Source organism: Drosophila ficusphila, unplaced genomic scaffold (genome assembly GCF_018152265.1).
Source record: "Drosophila ficusphila isolate 14025-0441.05 unplaced genomic scaffold, ASM1815226v1 contig_787, whole genome shotgun sequence".
NCBI classification, from domain to species: domain Eukaryota; kingdom Metazoa; phylum Arthropoda; class Insecta; order Diptera; family Drosophilidae; genus Drosophila; species Drosophila ficusphila.
In genome coordinates, this window is record NW_025064732.1 from 29,702 (window position 1) to 52,240 (window position 22,539).

Below are 22,539 nucleotides of genomic sequence, written 5' to 3' on the forward strand. Positions count from 1 at the left end.
GTTTTGCCGGGACTCCATGCCCGGTTACTCAGCGTGCTTAGTGCGCTCTTGAGCGCGTGTTTGATGCCGTGCGGGAAATATTTGAAACTATCTAAATTATGTCAGCATGGACTGAGCTTGAGGCACACAACTTAATTGCCCTTGCGTACGAGACTATACATTTATATAAGATTAACTTTAGCTTGAACTTTTTGCTTTGATTTCAACTTCCAAGCAGACGTACACACTGTTAGGATGCGATGCATGCAAGTGAGGTCTGGCCACACTCGTCGATCCACATCCCAAGGCGTTCCACATTGTCTGTGAAGCCTGGCAACGCCGCTTTGACATTGCCAGCCTTCAGTCCTTTTGATTTTTCTTCACTACATCGTTATATTCATTTCCCTATATGCCAATTCGTCGTATGAGTATATAATAATTCGATTTATATTATTTTTGTAACCACCAATACCTTATTTTAGTTTCGTGTGTTTGCTCTGCTCAATTTTGAGATGCAGCTTCTTTCTTCTCGGGTTGAAGACCCTTGGTTTAATCGTCGGGTTGTCTGGTGTTTGATCTTGATGTAGCAGCTTGCTACTTTGTGCTTCTCGTTATCCTTAACGTGTTCCATTTTCACATTGTTTTGGGGGCCCAAAAAGTTCGGTGCTGTTAAGCTTTGGGCTTCTTCACTTGATTTCCCTAGATCCATTTAATTTTCCTCACGATTTGTTTCTCGTTCGTTAGCTATTGTGTTATGATTCATCTTCTTCTCTGGGAGCTCTCACTTCTCCTTTCTCCCATCCATATGTTTGCGTCTCCTTTGGTTATGGTCTTCTTCGTTTTCTGCTTATTTATAAGTTTACTTTTCGGTTTGTTGTATTTCGAGTTTCTGTAGAGTTTTGCGCGACTTACTTATAATTAATTTTACGCTCACTGCTCAATTTGCTACTTTGTTCCTCAACTTAATTATATCATTAATGTGTTCATTTTAGTCGCTACATAATTGAAATATTTTTCATTAAGGGTCTGTTTCATATTTTTTTGTAACCTCAGTTTGTCGTTTCACTAATTTCAAGAATGTGTCGTGTGGAATGTATTGTGTTTGTGTTTTGATTGTTGTCTTTTTCATTTCATCATCTTTTTCATCCTAAAGCTGAAAACATATGTCTAACTTATTGATGAAAATCATTGCGATAAGCTGAACTTAGCATTTTATTAACGTAAACCCATAAAATTGTCTTTGCTAGATACTTTTATGACCTTCTTTCAAACAGCTGAACAGCGCCTTGTATTTCGGGATCGGCCACTGGGGCACGCCCATTCAATATCGTATATAATAGTTAATAATATAATATAGTTTACTCTTGTTTGTTTTTGGTTTGTCAAGTCCATTCTGCAGTTACGCATATAACATATAAAGTTTCAGCTGACTTTTGTGTATCTCTCTAAAATATTTGACTAAGCTGGTTCAACTATGATCCATACAAATGTTGTGGGGTCTTCCTCAATACTTAGTTGTTTGATTCGTATGGTTTTTCAGTGTTTGTGTATGTTGTCTGCGTATATAATAATATCCCGCTAGTTAATCGTAAACATATTTGTTATAACTAAATATAATATTATCATCCTCGAGTAACTACAGCGTCTGCCTTTAAATAGCTCGTTTGCCTAGCATATAACTCTATAAGTATGTATGTTGTATATAAAATTATAGTATTCATATATTCGTATATTCTATATGTTGAATTAATTAAACACAATTGAATTATCTGCACGGTTAGCGTTTGCCTGGCTACCAAATAAAAAAGCGCTACTCAAAATACGAATCTACTTAAAGAGTTAGCCCTTGATCTTAATCGCATTTCCTGTGGGTCATGAAAAAGTTTTCTCTAAACAAAGTTTCATCTATTTCTATCGGGTTTTCATTTCAAGGGAAAGTTTCTTAGACAAGCTTTGTAGGAGAAACCTTTTATAAAAGTTTGTAGATCTATTGGTTTCGCTTGGGATTTCAGGGCGTTTCTAAGGCTTCTTTTGCTGACTCTACTGATAATGGGTGGGTTACATTTATCGAGGCATTGACATTGACTAGCCCTTTTTGACTGGTTCATGACTGATATGATTGAGTTAGCGTTGTCGACTACTGTGTTTTGGTTTTGGTTTCGGTTTCGGTTTGGGTGGGATTGGATGATGGAATGTAATGTTGATGATGATGGGTGTGCAAAGAAATACATAGCGATACTGAAACGATACTTCTAAGGATGTATGGCATGCAATAACGACTAGGAACGATAGCTAGAAAGAACGTAGAGGGATGAACGAGCGAGTAGAATAGCGAAGAAGTAAAAGAGACGAGCAAAAAACGACGAGAGAGGAACGACGAAAGATCGACAACGATGAGGAGCGCACGATGATGAATCGAGTTCGAGTTCGAGTTCGTGATAAAGTAACGAGTAGCGAGTAACGAGTAGCGGATACTCGCTTCTCTGGGTGTTCATTTATGTCTCCTGGCTTTGTTCTCTGCCTTCGTTTGCAGTCGGCTATTTTCACACAGAGCAGGTTCGACTATGGTTCGCTGCTTCCACTACGCAGCACATTTTGATTAATTTTATTGAGATGAGATTGTAAGAGTGTGGGCATAATTTTCACAACTTAAGCCTAGATCGAACTCATACCAAGCAACACACCCGATGTCCTTTCTCTCGCCACCTGCGTCAATGCCACCTCCTGCGGCGGTAGGTCACCTGCTCGTTGACCAGCTGCCAAAACTTGGCGCTTAGCCACAGCACGAACAAAAGCAGTTGCATGAGCAGCGGCCATTGTTGCAGCTCGTACCGCGTTCGCCGCACCAGCTGCTGCCACCGCCGACCGCTCCTCTTCCCCCCGCCGCCCATCGAACGCTCCTCCGGCGGTTCATAGCTCAAGTTGTAGTTGTAGTAGTAGTAGTAGTTGTTATTGTAGTGCTGCATCTCCACCGGATCCACCAGATCTAGGGAATCATCATCCCGCCCCGAAACTTGGCCGCTACATCGGTTTTGGGTCTCTAATTGCTGATGTTGTTGTTGTTGGTGTTGTGGCCCAAAGCCATATTGATTGGTTGCTGTGTTTGTTGTTGTTGTTGTTCTTGTTGTTGAGGTTGTTGTTGTGGTATGAGTCGTGGAATGGGTTGCATTATTGTTGTTTGGCTGGTTATCATAGTTATGGCGGTATTTCTGTGGTTTACGATAATATTACATGATAACGCATTTGCCCTTTTCGGCCCACGGATTGTTCTTCTTATCCGGCGCGTTGATCAACGGATCGTTCTTCTCGTTCTCCTCGATGAACGAGCGCATTCTGGAAAAAAAACAATATGATTACAATTTAATTTATTATAAGTTTTAAAAGAAATGAGAAATACACTTTTTAACATTAAATTAGATGCCTCAGCACACGCATTTCAAAATAAAAAAAATATAATATGTATATGTATATACATATGTATAAAAATTACACTCTCATTTAAAATTCATCTCATGACCTCAACCAATACTAAAATCTTTACAGAACTCCTTAAATTTAGGTTCAGTGTTTTTTCCATTGCCTTAAACCAGCTTATAAATTCTGATCCCGTTTCGTTTACCTTTACGTTTAAACTTAACCGAGCTCCAAGCATTTAAACTGGTAATCCAGTTCCTTAAAGCTCATAAAATGTGTAAGCTGTCGGTATTCCTCGCCCTAGTAAGAAATCAAGACATTTTAAAGGTATAAATACAAAAGGGGCAACCATCCGCACTTAAAGCTAAGCGGACATAAACTTGTAAATACCTCACTTTTGGCAAAGGGGAAAAGGGGTTTCAGGGGAAATCCGGGTCTGAATTTGGGTTTCGAATGGCAGAGGACAGCAGATTTTATGTTAATCCACACGAAGATGGACATTAAAAATGTTTGAACAGTTTGCACGCGCCAAGGAAACTAACATTTCGGAACCTCCTTTGTGTCCTTCGACCCCCTCCCAAATATTCGCACATAAATTTGGAGTATTGTTGCCTCACTGCCATTGTTGTTTTTTGTTGTAATAAGCTTTTCCTTTGGGGCCATAAAAATTGTGGCCCGCCGTTTGCATTTGTCCCTCATTTTATTCCCTCTGTCTGGCAGTCTCTTCTCTTCTCGTTCTCCTTCATCTGTTTATCTATTTTTCGTTTTCTCCACTCCTCCCCAAGACAAAACATTTCGTACTTTTCCCATCCACAGTTTTTCTTTTTTTTTTTTGCAAAATTTGCAAGAATTTATTTATTTGCTCGCGAGAAGCAGAAAAGGTTCTTGAAGGCACATCTTCAGGAAGCTTTGAAATAGACAGTTTGAGAGGCAGTCTTCTTGGAATGAATTTTTGCATTTCAATTTGTTAGTTCGGCATTTTCTTGTTTCTCACTCTTAACTTTACTCTCGACTGTCTCAAGTGCAAAGCCTTCTTTACTGATTTCCCGTTAATAAGACTTAGCCAAAGTTGTTAAATTTAATGGGCACTAGTACCATTTGCTGGCTTCGAGAAAACTTACCTAGAGCGAGTGTTAAAGTAATTGCATGACTATTAAAATGAATGGTAATAAAACATCACTAAAAAAGGGTTATTATTAGGTTTTGATTGAGTGATAAGTTGCTCTCAAAAATTCACTTAAATGTTTTCCTTTTGTGCTGGTATAATGTAACAAAATTGAAAAAGAAAAGCTCAAGTCTTTTCCTCATTCTAAGCCTTAGTAAATAAATATTTCAATTGCCTCGACTGCCTTCTTCTTGTTTACCCTCTGCACTTTCCGGCGATTCAATTGCATATTCCTCAAGCGGCAGCATTTTGCGGCCTTATTTATTGGGCAAATGTTTTCCTTTGGCTTCTTGACCAAATGTTGCAGCTGCTCCCAGCCGTTTCCCCTTCGACTTGGCAGAATTATAATTTATTTTATTTGAGTGTTGTGTGTGCGCCTTCATTTGACCGCAAAATTGCTGTTAGCATTGTGCGGTTTCTTTGATGTTCTATAACTGATATGTGTATGTGTGTGTATGTGTATGTTCGCTTAAGTCCAATGATTTGCATTGCATGTGGCAATGGCCAAATTATTCGTGTTCGGATGTTTGCCATCAATTGTTCTGATTGTTTTGGGCAAACCCTTTTCACCGGGTCTCAATTATCAAATGCCAAGGTGTGCGACTAGGGAACGCCCTCCGTGTAATAGTGGGCGTGGCATGCATGCATAATTTAACTTAACAAGAACATGTCGTCGGCGTCGATGTCCTTGTTAGCCCGGTGTCGTTATCCTCGTGCCTGTGCCTGTGCGTGTGCTGGATTTTCTCTATTTCCTTGCTCATTTTCCGCATCAACAGAGCAAAAGGCAATGTCATACCGGTGGTTGGGGACATATACATATATATCCCACGAAGGACTGCCTAAAACAATGCCCCCCGCCGCCCCTCCTTTTTTTCCCAAAAGCTTTTTCGCCTCTATTTCGTCCTGGCTAATGGGCTTATGACTTTGCGGTTTCAGCCTGTGCAACCGGGAAAACTCACACAAACACACACATACAGTAACAATAACGTAAAAATGAAAATCTACTGAGCTTAGAAAATATCCATTTTTTGTCGGTTTTCTACTGTTTTCTTTGCTCTCTTTTTAAGGGTAAACAAAGGCCAAGGGTTTCGAGTCAAGGCCAGGTCGAAGCGCAGTAAACAAAGTTGTTATGATGACGTTGGATCTTTGGCAACCGAAAGGTAAATTTGGAAAATACTTTCACCTGACCCCAAGGTTGCAGAGTCCAGTCGTCCCCATCTCATTAAACCCTTTTGGTAAGTGAGCGTGTTGCTGAACATGCATTTTTAATGAGAGTATCTGAACGGATTGAAAAAGGTGAAGAACACTGACTTGGAACCCAGGGATATCAGCTTTCAAAAGTCGAAGCAAATGAGGATGCAAACTGTGCGAGTAGCAATTAAAATTTATTGCCGCCATCCGAACTTTTACAAGTTAACTAGTATATAGAAGGCAAGAAATATGTGACACAATTTCCCTTTTGCCTTCGGGCTGCTTAGGATCACAACTGCATGACATCATTAGAATCTGTGATGAGTTTCCCTTGTTTTGGACAACTTTTCTCATAACACAAGTGGGTAATGGGAATATAAGTAAAAGTAGACGGAATGCCACAGGGACATAAAAAACTTTTATTCGTCATCTGCATTTAATTTGAGTGCCTTTGCCGAACATCGAGGAAAAGCTCGTTGGAAAAGCGTAGGCAAACAGGTTGAGTGCCTCTCAAACTGCCATTCAGCGGAAAACACATTGAAAACTAATTCAGCTGCCGTTAATTTAATATGTGGACCACAAGACCGTCGTCGTCTCCCTTCAAGTCTGAAGCCCCTTTACTAACCACAGAACCCACATGGCCATGTCGACCACGCTGGGCTTTTATGTGCTAATTGAAAGGCCCTCTGTTCGCCATTCTGCTCTCAGAAATGTACATATGTATTTACTTCCCGGGCGGAATGGAACTCTGAAGAGAACAATCGTAAGAGCTCGGGATGAAAAGTCATTTGGACGCACTTCCCGACATCATCAACCGAGAAACAGAGGCCTTACAACATTTTGCTCTTAGGGTTGGACGAATTAATGTTCTTTAGCAAGCAATGATGAAATAAGAGTGAAGGGGAACAGGAAGTCGATGATGGAAATTAAACAATAATGGTGTTTAGCGGAACTAGAGTAAATAAGTCAGATATGACATTTAATGATATAGAATTCGATGTGTAATCGGATTTGGTTAAGTGCTCTAACTTAAATAGCATATTTAATTCAGTTTAAGTAAGCCCAACCAATCGAGGGTATTTTCCCTTCATAATCTATCATTACTATTTCCATTTCAAATGAACCATAATTATTATAGACAGAAATTGAAGATAAACCTTAATTGTCAATACAAACGACACTTATTTGCTGTACTTCAGTGTTTGTGATTGACATTAAAAGAGAATTAAATCAACGTTAAATTTATGCTGATGATTTCGATTAATGAAGTAATTTGTCCTATGTGCTCTGAATAGAATTCGATTTAAAGGTCTAGTTCACCCACATCACATCAATCTAGACTGAAGGCTGAGAGACACACGCACGGTCTATAATTAAATGCCAAACCAACATTTGGAATTCCTCCCACTTTTGCGGCCCGAAACCATTCAGGCAATCATTTACCTTTGAAAGTTCTCTACCTTTTCCGGTCTGTCAGCTGCACAGAAAAAAACATAAACACGATGTAAATGTTGATTTATGACAACCACAAGCACACGCAAATGTCGGCGTGCGTATACGTAATCGCACGCAATCTTAAGCGCCCGAAAGCATGCTACAAAAAGCATTATTTATCGATGGCAACCGCAGCAGCAGCAACAGAAGGCGCTCGCATTCGAAAGCAGATGGCTTAGATCCAACCGCTCCGAAATTAGAATTGCCAGCTTTTTCCGAAAGCCCAGAGCTCAACCCCACATACATTTCGCATTCAGCTTGGATAAACAAATGCGTCAGCCACATGTCAATTTGCATCTGCCCGAGTTCTCCTGTGTGTGCTCGCCTTTATCTCGGCCCCAGCCCCTCAAATTCGAACTTTGTTTATCTTTGCCACGCATGTGACAGAAATGAAAAGCTTAAAATTTCATTTGAAGCCCATTATAATTGTTTACGCACATTGTATGGTGGGAAAAACTCGAAAACATTCGGATTCCCCTTCTTTCTACCACGTATCTGCTATGTTATTCTTTTTGAAGTTTATGGAAAAGAAATTGGGTGAACTAATTCAAAATGCGTGTACGTACATAAATATATTAAAAAGATAACAACTTCACATATTATTAAAATTTCAGGAACGCAGCTACAGTAACATCACTCTTACAAATAAAATAAAATATTTTTCCTCCAACATATTTCACGACATATCATATGTTTGGGCCAATAATAAATTTTTAAAAATTTTTAAGGGATTTAAAATTTAAATATATTTGAATCTTTTATAAATTCATGTAGAATAACATATCTGACAGCAGAACATTTCAAAGCCCCATAACCGAAATTATGAATTCATGCTCTTCGTTAGTTTCCAAACAACCATAAATAGGTAGTGTTTTTTCACACGACCTTCGCCATAAACTAATTTCTAGCTCATTTCACCCTCACCAGCACACACACACACATAGCGGCTCTCATCCGGATAAGGGTGTGCATGTGTGTGTGGGTGTGTCGCGACCTTCTGCTAAATTTAGCACACTTTTAAGCGCCATGGCAAGAAAAACAGAAACCTGTGCCGAAGAAACGCAAATGGTACTTAAAAGCCAGCAGACAAAACTTTGAGGGTCTTCCTCCCATAATTTGCATATGTGGTCGTGCATACGTGAGGACCTGTTTCGGTATTTGCAAGCCATGGTCTTGTGCTCTTCCAGCTAATTGCATTTTAATGCGCATTATTTAGCTGCCCATTGCATATTTCTCAGGTGCTTGCAACGCAAAAATATATGCATAAATACCGCTGTCGCTGTTTGTTTTTCTATTTCTATTTAGCATAAATAAATTGCATGTGGGATATGCAAATTCGCTGTTGTTACACGCTAAATGGATGTGGATGCATTTTATTAGGTAAGCGGTGGGCGAGATTTGCATACCTGAGTGGGGGCCAAATGAAGGTGATGCCCAGGGACCCTCTTAGATGTACACAAACAATGGAATTTGAGCTCAACTATAATAACAAACTTTGGACTTATCTTGTGGATAGCCTGCTTATACTGGCATGATCCGATAAAAAGTATTAAAACGCTTAAAGTGCTACCATAGCTTGAACTCTTTTACAAATATTCAACAAAAGGTTCTTTTTACGTTTTTAAGTGCAAACGCATTTGGCACGTTGGGCAAACTGCAACTCTCAACTGATTTTCAAGAGGAGAAAAAACTGAATCTGAATCGGAATCAGGAAACAGCGAAGTGTGCAATGAATTTGCTAAACGGTAGGTCAAGAATGAAAAACTGTTGGCAGATGTTCCACTGACTAACTGACTTCTCCATTGTTTGCCCTCGCAATTGTTGAGTGGGAAAGGTGAGAAGAGCGTCCAGTGAATCCGAGATAAGCCAATCTGTCCATGTGATATGATGACTCGAAGTGCGCAAAGCGCTAATCGTTGCCACGGAAATGGCCCAAAAGACTGCCCTCTACCTGATCCACCCAATGAAGGGTAATCCCTTGCCCCGTTTCTCTGCCTGTGCTCCACTAACAAACAGCTTTATTATGCACTAGCCGACATCCACAGCCCCTCACCTCAGCTTTGCCTCACTTCGGGCTCACCACAAAAGTGTGCTCGGCATTTTCTTAACCATTTCCTTGGCTCGCTGGCATTCTTTCTGGCCTCAAGCCCGCCTCCGCCGCCACTTCGGGCTTTTCATGAATAACAAATCAGGCCAAAAGACAAAATCTTTTCCACACCCGGGCCCACAAGCTAAGCAAAACCCCAGCGATGCCGGATCTCTAGGATTCCGCAGGTCGGAGGTTGGGGGTTTGGAGGGTCGGTGGGTTGGAGGGTTGGGGGTCCACAACTTGGACGGGCAAAAGCCGCAAGTTCTATGCATACAAAACTACGCCGAGCAACGATGACGAGGCTGAAAGCCTTTAAAACAAAAAGCAGCACAAAAAGATGTTTAGCATGGCCAGAAGTAGTGGGTGGACAGGGTTTTGGTTGCAATGGAATGGAATGGAAGGGAAGGGAAGGTAAGGGAAGGGAAGGGAAAGCCTGGAATGGAGGCCTCCTATGGCCGGTCCACTTTTGTTGAATTGAAAAGAAATTGTGCAAAAAACACTTGAGCCGAGCTCTTCTCAGTTCTCAGTTCTCGATTCAGAGTTCTCGACATCGTCGTCGTCGTCGTCGTTCTGAAGTGTTTGTCAAAGTTTGCCCCAGGTTAGGCCATGGAATTGTTGCCCGCTTTTTGTTCATTTCAAAAGTAGCAAATCAAATGACGTGTGACAAGTGCGGTCCGCTAGGATATTTATGCGAAAGGCAACTCTGAAAGGGCACTAACAAATAACGGGCTCAGCTGGCAAGGCCACCTTGGAAAATATACATAAATAAAACGATAATAAGTCAACAATATCGGAAGAAAGAGCAGATGTGAAAAGCATTTCGTGAGCTAAGTGAACAAAAGGTCACCTGGCGGAGCATTTTGACATTTATTTTCTAGTTATTTTAAGAAAATGAAATTTTTATACAAACCTAAAACTGTTCTTTTACAAACTTATAAATTCTTAATATTATTACATAAAAAATAAACGTATGCTTTTGTGTTTGCCTCTAGCTTTTAGTTTTTCAAATTTAAAGTCTCAGACCCACAGGCATTTAACCTTCTTGAATATAAACATTTGTTGAGTGCTTAGCCAAGGTATTAAATGACTTAATTTCATTCAATTACTTCTACGCATTTTGGAAAGCCATTTAAATGGAAAACCACATAATGAACATAATTGAATAATATTCCATTTTCATGAAATATAATTGTTTTCTCAAATTTCATTGAACTCCATCTTCTCGGGCAATTTTATTTAAATTACTCGCATTTCTCAAAGTAATTTGCTGGGTGAAATTCGATTTCAAGCACAGCAAAAACAGAAATCAATGCAAAATTGAAAATGCCAAGCTCGACTTGCACGTACTTTATGTGTCGACTGGAAAAGACAGACCTGAGGTAAACGGAGAATAAGGCGATGTTTTCCACCCACCGCTTGAGGATTCAGTTCCCTTGAAAGGCCAACCTCCCCCAACGAAACCACTTAACTGAAACTGTGCAGAAATCGAAAACAGAGAAACAGAAATGCTAAACGCATATGTGAAATATGTGGCTGAGGGCTTATTTCCAATTCCCAGCACGCACATTCTCGGAAAAAGCAGGGTTGTCGATTTTAAGGGAGTTTAGGCACATAATACCTAAGCGCATTCGATAATTACGGATCGGATGGCTTTTTAGATACGCACACATGGCCCAGAGCCTAATGCCGACTAATGTAAATGCATAATGTGCCGCCTTACCTTTCCGTTTTTAGCCCCGTCTGCCGTTGAAGTGAATGTTGAGGCGGAAATTTAATGCCAGAAATTGCAAATTTCCTGCTATCAAAAACTTGTCGGGCGGCGTGGAAGGAAGCTTTCTGCCTTCATCTACCTTTCCGCAAAGTCCCCATATAGGATGCAAAAACGCTTACCGAAGTGTTCTTGTTGTCCCCGCTCTAGTTGTTGTGTGTATTTGCATATTTGATTTGCAGACGAGCAAGTTATGCTGCTGCAGCCGGATTTTGTCTCTCATTTCCACTTGTTCTCTGTCATCTGCACACATGTCATACAAGTTTGGGAACCTGTTTGCGTTCCAAAACGAATCCCATTTGGAAAGCTCAAACTGCGATATTTTCAACAGATTTTAAACTGAGGAGCCAACAAAACAATACTCTTCCAAAACTTGTTGAAACTTTTAGCTTTCATCCTAATTATTTGCAGATTTGTAATTCTATCAAAATAACATTTTACTTTCATTAAACCAGTGTATTTAACGATCCAAAAAATTTTGTAATTAACAACCCCTGGCAAAAATTGACGATTCTGTGCCTTATTTCTTGACCCCAAGCGAAATGTAAATGTATAATTGTCCGCATAAATTTCATAACTCATCCTACTTATCGAGATTAAGCTCTAATGCGATGTTTTGACAATAATCAAATATTGACAAATGCCTTAAGCAGCAAAAGGCTAAGAAGCAAGCTCAACTTGATTTTTGGTTTTATTTAGTTGAGGCCAAAAGCCTGTCGCTGACTGATTAATTGATGCGAAAAAAGCGATGGCCAAGACAGCCAAAAAGCCATGATTGATAGTTTAAGTTGGGTTTAATCAGGCCTTCAGGCCGCACAAAAACAAGTTTATTTTTCGGGACTTAACAGGAACTGCGAAGTGTACATACCCAACATCCAAGCAATCTCTTTAACCACTTTCCTCTTCCAAATCCGCTCGGTGAGTCACGCACTTTGTTTATTAATATTTATACATATTTAATCACCCCGCAAAACTTAATTAAACTTTGCCGTGCCTCCCCAAAGCATCCGCTCCAACCAAACAAAAAAAAAACGCTGAGTATTGCATGACTACCCTGACAAATTGCCTGCGAGGATGGCAATGGATGAGCGGTTCGGTGGAAAGGATAATGGGTGGCAGGGCTGTCCAGAGCCGAAAAGCAATTTGCAAGCTAAATGATGATGGTTCTCCGCACTTTGTTATGCAATTTTTAGCAGGCCAGCGCTGTTAGTGTGTTTGAAATGCAAATTCGCCCAGCGACAATTAATTCTGTCTCGGTTTTGGCGGATGAGTGAAAAGAATGTTTGCGGAATTCGCCGAAAACTAGGCTACAATTTGTGTGGCCAAAGTTGTTACACTTTGATGGGACATCATCAATTAACTGCGCGCACACACACACACACACACACACACAACTGTACTTGGAAAGTAGAGTGGAGCTAGGGGGTGGCCATCATTTCTGGCATCCTGCGGCTTTCAACCCACTGGTCAATTGCAAACGAGGATACAAAGTTGTTGCTCTGCACGCTTGAAAAGTTTGCCGTATCCTTTTAGCGTTAACTGTACTTTTTTGTTAGTTAGTTGTCGTTGCTCTCAACTCGGGTTTTTTTTACCCGCATTTGCAGTTGTTGTTGTTGCGCTCTAATTCGCCGTTAAGTGGCTTTTGGACATTTGTTGCAAAAGTTTTCTCCTTTCCCATTAACCCTCAAATCCCCTTTTTACCCACCAGCCATCATCTTCTCTGGCTTCTGTTATTCCGATGTCGATACTTTTAGTTGCGGTTTTTCCCCGCCGCCAGTGTTGGTCAAACGCAAGGAGGTTAAGTCCTGCTGCGGTTGCTTAATGAGTGCCGCCAGGTAGACAGGACGAAAAGTTCGGGTAGACACATGGCAACAAAGTGTTTAAAGTGCCTGCAGGCCTTCAAAACAACAAAATGGAAGCGAGACAAAGGAGCACTCGCAAATTGCTTTTTCAATTGTCAAACCCTAGGTAAAGTGCATAGAAATGGGAATTAGTTTTTTGGCCTTTGGTTAAGCAACTTCGGGTGAATGGTTCTGTAAACAATGGGACCCTTACTTTTCAAAAGTTACCACTGCACTCGAATGCTGAAAGCTAAACACACAAAACATTTAGAAAAAGGGAACCCAAAAGGAATAAACTTTCAGTTGTGCAAAATACTACCATATTAAGTCTCAAAAAAATTAGTTGTGTTTCAATTTTTATCCTGTTGAAATAAAGCAATAGAGTGTGAATATAAGTATCCAAGCACAATTTGCAAATTGACGCAATATTTAAAAGCTCAAATATTAAACAAAATATCAAATACTTCATTTTTATATTTGCACTCTGTTTATTCAACTGAAAAAAATAAATATAAATGTAGCTAGAATGTTTGTTTATAAAAGTAATTTTCAATAAAAGTAAATAAGAAATCTGCTGAATAAATCCTAAATTTTTATTCCTATTAAGTTGCCATCCCACTTGAATGCTTACCGACCTGCATTATTCGGTATTTTTATGCCTTCACCATAGAAAGCCATTCCCTCGCTTTATCTGCAATCACAATCTCGATTTGATGACCATTTCGCTGCATAAATAAACCAATAATTTAATTTTAAGCCCACATTGGCGCGGCAGCACCTGAGAGCGGAGCAAACAAAGCGATTTCATCCATGGGCCATGAAACCGAAATGGCCATCATGTAACACACACATGTGCACGTATCTTTAATGTATCTGAATGTTGCTACACTAAAATCAGAGGGTAAACATTTTGTTTCTCATAAAAATACATAACACTTTTTGGTAAACCATTCAAACTTTTTGTTTAGGAGTATTATATGCTTAATAAGAATCTTTTTCATTTTTCCTTTAACTAGTACTAAATAAAATATTACTTAATAATTCTTTCAAATATTAATCCACCTATATTTCTTCAGGTGTGCTCGTAAAGCTAGCGGTTGGTCGGTGCTCAGTGTTTGGGAAACGATGCTGTCTCATTGTTATGGACAATGATGCAGGAAGACAACCAGGGATTTAATGGCGCGCATTTCACGAGCAAAAAAGGAGCCAAAGAAGACGCCGTCGTCGGGCAAAAGTTGTTTTAATTACAGGAACATGGCATATAGCATACAGCATACAGCATATAGCATATAGCACAGAGCACTTGGAACGTCTTGCCGTTTCAGCTGCTCCTAATAACCAACTGACACTCTTCCATGCATAAATGCATGCCTTTGAATGTGTGTGTGTATAGCTCTACGTGTGTGTGTGTCCGGTACAGTCACCGACAAAAGACTCTCGACGTGACCGTCCACCATTACGTATGCAAAATTTAATTTCGCAAATGAAACGGGGAACGAACAGGGGAAAGGGGGTAAGGGGCAAGAAAAGGCGTGGAAAAGCGAGGCTGTCGGACAGTCAGAGTCACATTTGCAGTCACAGCGACTGGCAAAAGTCATGCCTTGCACTTAAAATTAAAATCACACCCTCTTGTTCACTTTGCAGGCATTGTCTGACTGCCAGCAACTTTTGCTCTCCATTCATTCTTCGTTTTTTTTTTTTTTTTTTGGTCTCTCTTTCACAGACAGACACAATTTAACAAATTAAAAAAATGGAAGACCTAAAGGATTGAGGACTGGCGTGAAGGAAGGATGTTGGCAAACAGGAAGGGACACTGCAGTGAAACGACCGTGACCAAGAGATTTGCCAGCCGAGGCGAAAAATATGCAAAAGGCTTTGGGGAATTGCCCATAAAAAGCTCATCTAAGTTTTGCTGCGAGTCTGGGATGGGAAAAAGAAAAGGGGATCGGAAGATATCTGGTCATAGTGAATAAAAGTTTAAAGTTTGATTAGGGAAGAGTTGTACAAGTTGGAGCCACCTTTACTTGATTTATTTAATAGTTATTAACGGACATTCATCTATAATTATCCCTTCAAAACTTTAGAATGCCGTTTAAAGTTTTTAACAAGTTTTTGATTACATTACTTACTCAGATAGTTTAAGAGATAATTAAATCCAAAAAGCTTTGGAACACTTACCTGAAAAGAAAACGCGAATATTAGAAGATTCAGAATAAATACAATTAAGTGTGTATAAAATATTATATGGATAGTTTTCCAGCACAGTGGTGATTATGATCAAGATAAAAACTTTCCAATCCTAAGAATGCTTACCCCTTTCATTTCCAATCCTCTCGAAAACTAATCCCAAAACTTCAACTTACTTGGCAGCCAGTCTCGCAATAGAATACCGACCGCTCATAACGAATTCTGGCATTTTTCCGCCGAAAAACTGTAGGAAGCGGGCCAAGTAGATTCCCCAGATAGTCGGCGAAACGAAAACGAAAACATTCCGACCTTTTCGCTATATATAGAATGTTAGCATAGATGGGCGAGGGATTTGCCGGGACGTGCATGATTTATCGGATCGGGGACATGGGGCCGATGCTTTAATACGGTATTAAGTCATTTCATTTATTATTTAAGTCGCGAACTGTGGGCTGTCAAAAATGCAATCGCCATAGAGCGGTAAACAGGGGGAAAATTGGGGGGAAAGCGGGGAAAATGGGAGCGCTGCTCGGCAGCTTGCAGCGAAATTCAATTACGGCCCTGATGGCAGCCAACAGTCGGGAGTAACGAGACGTAACCGTTGTTTGCTCATAAATTGTTTGTAGTTATGTCAATAATGTGTGCTGCCATCGCTGATGCGGATGCGGATGCGAATGCGGATGCGGATGCTGATGGCGAAACACACGGCAGCTATCGACTTTTTTCTTTCTTTCCTATCCCCCTGAATGCCAGCCATGTGTCAATGGAAAAAATGCGCGCAATAAAAAAAATTGAAACGCCAAAGCATCGCCATTTTCCAGGACAATTCAGCCCTGCTTCCCCGTTCCCCGTTCTCCATCTGCCATCCTTACATGTGTTCATAATTTCAGCTTTTATTAACAGCAGCAAAAAGCTGACGGGAGCAGCAAGAACAACGGCAACAGAAGCAGAAAGAGCAAAGAAAGCAATAATATTGTACAAATAATGCCATAAATATTTGAAATGCCAACAGCGAGGCGGGTTGCAAATGTTTGAGATTTAATATTACACAACAGACTGCCAGGCTTAATAAATAAAAAAGGTTTAAGTCAGTGGTGGGATTGTTAAGCTCTTCATTACAACTGGGTAATGTGATCCCTAATAAATAAATTTTAAAATCTGTAAGTCTGATTTTCAGATCACCCTACTAGTTACTCATTAACTAATTAGCTGTCATGCTCATTGCACATTTGCAGTAAAGTACTCATTAATTGGATTGCTAATTGGATCACTTGATACGCCTGGTTTTTCGAAAATCGACTATAAAAAGTCTATGAAAATAAGTGTTAGCCATCACATTAATGTTTGTGGTTAAAGAACCAGACAGCAATGCCCTCAATTTGTTTGGTCACAATCCAGTATTCTTTTTGCCCCGCCATCGTCATCTTCAGGGCCACCATTATAGTTATAGTCCTCGTCAACGTTGTCCCTCGGGCCAATTGTTCAATCATTGGGCTAATCAACGGTAGCTAATGGCGGAGGAAAAGCTGAGGGACCCAGAAGTGGGTGGAAGTCGTGGGACTGTGGTAATTGCAACTTGTAGTTGGAGGGCGTGGCCTTGGTTCCCTCGGTTTTCTCATTAGACAACTGCTTAATTGGCTTTTACTGCTCCTGCTTAAATGCATGCTCACTGGAGGAGCGGAAAACTAGAAGTTCTGAAATTCCTCGGGGGCAATAATTGGATGTTTCTGGCTGATCGCTGTGGGTTCTTTCAACTGCAACTGTGTCTGCCACGAAATTCCACTTGAAATTGACTTTTTGTGGCGAGTGGAACGCATGTCGCAGCTAATGCAGTTGCTATTGTAAAAAAGTCACAGGAAAATATGTTTGGGATTTCCTTTGAAAGTAAAGAATCTTGAGCGGATGAGCGAGGTTTTGCGCAGTCTATTGTATCTACTGGATAGAAAGAAATTTTTTCGGAGATCAACTGAATTCCTTAAAAAATGTAAAGGCAATTTTTGCGGCATTTAAAGAATTTAAGATTATTTAAGAACATTAGTCTTTAAATGAGTTTTAGAGTTGCGACTAATATGAGAGAAAGTACATTAACCGTTTTTCTACACATTAAAGTATAGTTATTTATATTGCCAACCCAATCATACATTTAGTCCCAATAATCATAACTCATGGCAGATTAATGGGCTCTCCGGCGCAACTACAACTCACTGCGGACTCTCCGAAACGGAACTGTTTTCCCCTTCCGAATTCATGGAATTGCCACATTACAATTCATTTATATGTGGCATGCTTTATGGCGTTCTCTCGCAGCGTTCGCAGCCATTAATCAGCATTAAAAGTGTCAACAACAACAGAAGAGGCAACAGAAACAGTCGCAGCTCCTTGGCTGTATGCAAAGCGAAAAAAGAGAGCGAAAAGCTTTCATAAATAGCTGCCAAGATGCCGAAGAAAGCGGGAGAAAGTGCCCCCTTTTTCACCTTGTTGAACAGAGGAAGACTGCGTAGTCATAAAGCAATCAGCAGGTGTTTGTCATATTCCTCAGCACGGAACGCTAGCCTGTGTAATTTATTCTCCCTGGCAAGTTGATAAGTCTTTTCCACCACTTTTCCGTTCTCGGTATTGTTGTTTATATAGGTCGTTGTATTTCACTTTGTGGAAAGGGCAATTGTTTTTCGGGTGGCAGAATTAAGAGCAGAGTGTCTGGAGTGCCAGCTTCAAAAATATATTGCAGCTCCTCGTTTGGGAAACTTTGCCGTCGGAAATTTACTCTCAACATTTCGTCAAACATTAAGTCCTGCCGGAACTTTATGAAACAAAATTAAATATTTGGCTGACATAAACAACGTTTATTGATTACTGTCTAACCTTTTGAAGCATTTTAAATTAATTTACGTAGTGCGATTTTACACAATTAAATTTATATTCTTTTTCAATTCTAGTTTTCCTCAAACGAAGTAAAGTTTATTGGCATTTATTTCTGCAAGGCATTCTATTAATTTCATTTTGTTTTTGTTTCTTGTCAAAACTCTTGAAGAATAAAGCGACTACAAATTTATTAAACTTTCTCGCTCAAAGTTTGTTCCGCTGACCGACCCGAAAACCTTTTGTTCAAAATGTTTTGCATTTAAATGAAATTGAATAAGCCGCTAATCCAATTCAGCGGTCCGCCGTGGGCGGTGGCCGCGATGTGGGCGTGGCCTGTTTGAAGACGCAGGCAAACAAAGGTTAAGCCGAAAGCCAGAGGTGGCCAAAAACCAAAACCAAAACCGAAAGCAGCAGTTGCCACTTCCACTTCCTGCTGATTTCATTGTGTTGTCGGCATGTACTGGCAATTAATTTGCATGCGCAGCCATTTTAAAGTTTTCACGTGGCGAAAGCATTTCGGGCATTTTCCCGGCCAATTGAAAAGCTCGCAGTATTCCTTCGCCGCTTTCCGCTTTCCGCTCGATGAACATTCGACCGATTTCCCGGCTGCCACTTTGGAAATCGCATCTAATGCGTGCATGTGTGCTTAATGCGGCGCAATGGGGCATCGGGGAAAAATGCCAGAGAGGATTTTCCATTTATTCCGGCTCCCCTTCGTCCAGCTGAATTTCATTTTGGTAAGTTAATCAAAGTTTGTGTTGCTTTTGTCGCAGCTTTCTCTCTTCTTGTCCGACAATTGGCAAGGAAGTCCGTTTGCGGAGCAGCCAGCCAAAAAAGCCAAAAAGTTGCCTGCCATCAATGGACGGGAATTAACGAGAACTGGAAGAAAGCAGATCACTCCCGGCTGGAAAAGCCAATGATTTGGCAAAGTTTTTATCGCTTTACAAGCGATGAGATAGCTTTATTTCAGGCATCACAGTCAAGTTAAAGAAAGTGCAACTCAGGGGGAACTATTTCCCTAAAGAATTTTCAACTTTAAAGTTTAACACAGTATTTTTAATATTTTGAATAGTTAGAAAGCCTGTATTTATCTAGTATGAAAAGATAAGTAGGAAAAAATTATTTCTTTTCTTATCTTAGGACATCAGCAATCTAAATTACCGACAGCAAAAAATTTATGATGTTTCGTATCGAACAGGAAAAATCGAAAACCCCAAAAAAGCACAAAGAAAATATGCATTTTTTGTTGATTTATGGCCGAAACCCAAATTGATTGCGCCATATATGTATGTCAAGTAAATAAATGGACATAAATCCGCTTATTTAATTGAGAATACATTTTTGTGGGTATGGAACGATCGTGTTTTATGTTTGTAAAGAACGAAATGCGGTATCATAAACCGAATGCAACAAAGATTAGAGAAGGCTGAATGCATCCGCTGCCCGAGGGAAAATTTACAGCGCATATTAAACCGCAGGCGAAAAAAGGGGGCGTGGCCGGGTAGCCGTAAACTGGAAGTGGGCGGCAGTAAAATATGAAACACCATAAAGATATATGCGGGAACAAGAAGCCCTTAACCCAAAACAGCAACACAAAAGCAACATAATTTTCCGCATGAAATGCGCTTCAAAGCGTTTCCCATATTTTGTTGCCCAGAGTCTCATTTTGCATTATTTATACACCACACATTCTGAGAGCAAACAAAAAAAAAAAACAAGAGCGGCTACAAATAAATTGAGAAGCGCTAAGATTTATATGCAGCTGCGAAAGAAGTTTTTGCGAGCGGAGCGACGGGAAATTCATTTTATGCGATGTAAAGTAAAACTTTCTCCATTTGGACACCTGAGCGCCGTGGCAACACCGATTTGGTGGTGGCAAAGTTTCGTTGAAAGAAACCCCAGGCCCGCCCCAGGATACCGAAACTCCTGACCAAACATTAAGGTGAAATGTATGCGCCTGGAGGTATGCAACATTTTGTCTACGACACCCGAACGGCCGAAAGGACGAAGGACGAAAGGGACAGAAATTGTTGGGAACGCAGGAGCAGGGAAATTGCGGGCAGGAGCTTGTCACGCACGGTGGTTTCTGTGGTTCCAACACAAACCCATGCCCGTCCATCAATCATGGCTTGCAGCAGGATGAACTATGTGTGTGTGTGTGTTTGTGTGTGTGTGGGAGTGTGTCCTGGTTTCGGGTTCCATTTCGTCGTAACGTCGTCTGCAACAAATCGGCGTAATGTGCGGTGTTTGCTGCACTTAACGAGTACATTCTTCGTCCGACCGAACCAATCAACCCATCCAACCATCCACCCACTATCCTCTGCCTTCCCCACCCACCCCCTTTTCGCCCCTTTCCCGCCTACTTTGTGGTCAGAATTGTGCAATGGCGCCCATCAATCAGGAACGCTCGATACCGCTCTCAAAATTTAATTGACTTTGATTTCCCAAAGTTTGACATATGTCACTGAGCGATGACCGTCTAATTTGTGCCGTTTTGTGTGCTGATTAAGTGACAAATGTTTGATATTTTCTAAAATGAATGCCGATTAAAAAAGGAAAAATTCAAAGCCAGCTGAAACTATTTCGAGTTTTGTGAAACTGACGTCGGAATTTTATTATTTGTTTTTTCTCCACACTTGTGACGAAAGGGTGCCACTTTATATCTGAACTTTGAACAAATTTCCATTAAAAAATATTACATTTTGCGGTTAGACATTTTATATTTGGAAATATTTTATAATTGGCCAGTTGCCTTTGAGATTATTCCATCACATAGCGGTTCGCAAATCAAATTATTTTGGTTTCAAACTAGGCAAACATGATTTGGAATTTACTTGATGGTGCTGCTAGTTAAATATGTTGGACAAACATTCTTTAAAGTGATTTCCCACAAAGACACACATTTAAAATTGACTTCACATTGCTCAACTTAATTTTGATGTCTTCCCCAGCAGCAATTTACATATTTATCCAATATTCCAATCGAATTGTTAGCACATATAAATAATTTAGATGTTTGTCCTCGATTCAACAACAAAAACAAAACCCTTAGTCGATTGTCATTAAGAATTTACAAGGTAATTATTGATAGTAAATTACAAAGCGACCACTTTGGCAGTATTTACCACATATGTGAGCACATTAAACAGCATTATGCTTAATTACTGCTCGCATCCGTACCTGGCGGCTTCTGGATTCATTGCCATATACCATATACGTTTTTGTAATTAACACCTCTGATTTAAGAGCCAACGTGACTCAGTAGCTAACCGAAGTCGGCCAAAAAGCTGGCATTATGCAGAGAAGTAAACAGAGAGAAATGCGAAGCGTGTACGGATTCGCCTAATTGAAGAGAGCCCCACCTCGACGTGTTGCAAATTAGTAAACAGAATTTCAACTGCACATTGGCTAATTCGTTGGGGTTTCACAATGAGTGGGCGAGGCACATGGGAGGAGTCCGAACAACGCCTGAGGGGAAAATTTTGGAGCGCAGGCGGTGACGGTTACCGACTCTAAAGTCGGGTGTTAAATTATTTATGAAAGCCGCTGGCGTCGGCCAACGGCGCACACATTTGAAGCCTGTTTGGGCCACATTAAGTCACAGATGAGCCAACAAGCTGGATGAGGAAAAGAGACGGAGACGGAGAGCAGCGCAGATTCACTGTGTGCCAATTAATTATTCATAATTAGCTGCTGACTAAATGTTTAACTAAATCAGAGGACGTCTGCGCCGTCGTCGGTCGGGTGTTTATTTAAAAGATGACATTAGAAACGCAATCCGTGGGGCCAAGTGAGGAGGTTCCGCAAAGTGCGTGTTGGCCTTCGGGCTCAGAGCTAAATTAAAAGCTGGCCATTAGACAGCAGCAGCCTTAATTGTGATTTACGGTGCAGGATTTGTCCCGTTTGGAAAAGTTTTTAACAAAATAAATAACACCCCTGCTTTGAAAGCGGGAAATATCCGCATGAAAAATTGTCGACCACACAGATTCCTGCGGGGTATTAATAGGAAACTAGAATATTCAACAAAATATAGAACAATTCCTATTCAAAGCTTTTCTGTCATCAATTTGTGTGTATGGAAAACAAAAGCATATTATTTTTGCCCGCATGAAATGAAAAAGTTGCTCGATAATTAAAGTTTATAGTTAAAAGTTAGTATTGAATAAAAAGTTCTTCAGGGGAAAACTTTCGTAAAAAATTTTTCATATATTAAATTAATATTAATTTACAAACGTTTATCAGCAAAAAAATGAATATAAGACTAGAAATGGTTTTTAGAGTTATAAAGTTTGGTCTTTAATAAACTAGCTTCCATAACTACCTTAATCATACGCATTCTAATATTTCCTGACCTTCTTGTGATAAATAGTTGTATACACTGCAAAACAATATCGTAGTCCAAGCTAATCTTCTAAATATAAGATGATACTGAAAATGCATTCTGCTGATTTGAACAATGAAAAAAAAAACAAAGGACGTTCAAAAGAACTAAGCTAGCAGGAACTCTTTGCTGGGAAATCAAACAAAAGCACGTTGGATTCTATAGGAA

At 40.2% G+C, this 22,539-nt stretch overlaps 2 protein-coding genes across 3 annotated transcripts in view; both read right to left on the bottom strand.

Annotated features, from left to right (window-relative positions):
• Positions 1 to 2,542: 2,542 nt before the first annotated feature.
• Positions 2,543 to 2,945, bottom strand: LOC108101986. Its single transcript, XM_017206579.2, has one exon. It carries the CDS (start codon positions 2,943 to 2,945, stop codon positions 2,691 to 2,693), a length of 255 nt encoding a protein of 84 aa, XP_017062068.1. The 3' UTR covers positions 2,543 to 2,690.
• A 1-nt stretch (position 2,946) lies between these two features.
• Positions 2,947 to 22,539, bottom strand: part of LOC108101987 (guanine nucleotide-binding protein subunit gamma-e) — a 40,329-nt gene continuing 20,736 nt past the window's right edge. The window contains exon 3 of one of the 2 annotated variants that reach the window (XM_017206582.2): positions 2,947 to 3,312. In XM_017206582.2, the coding sequence (XP_017062071.1) occupies positions 3,207 to 3,312 (106 nt within the window). In that variant the 3' untranslated portion in view covers positions 2,947 to 3,206. The remainder of the gene's footprint in view (positions 3,313 to 22,539) is intronic. The other variant, XM_017206580.2, reaches the window with a different exon arrangement.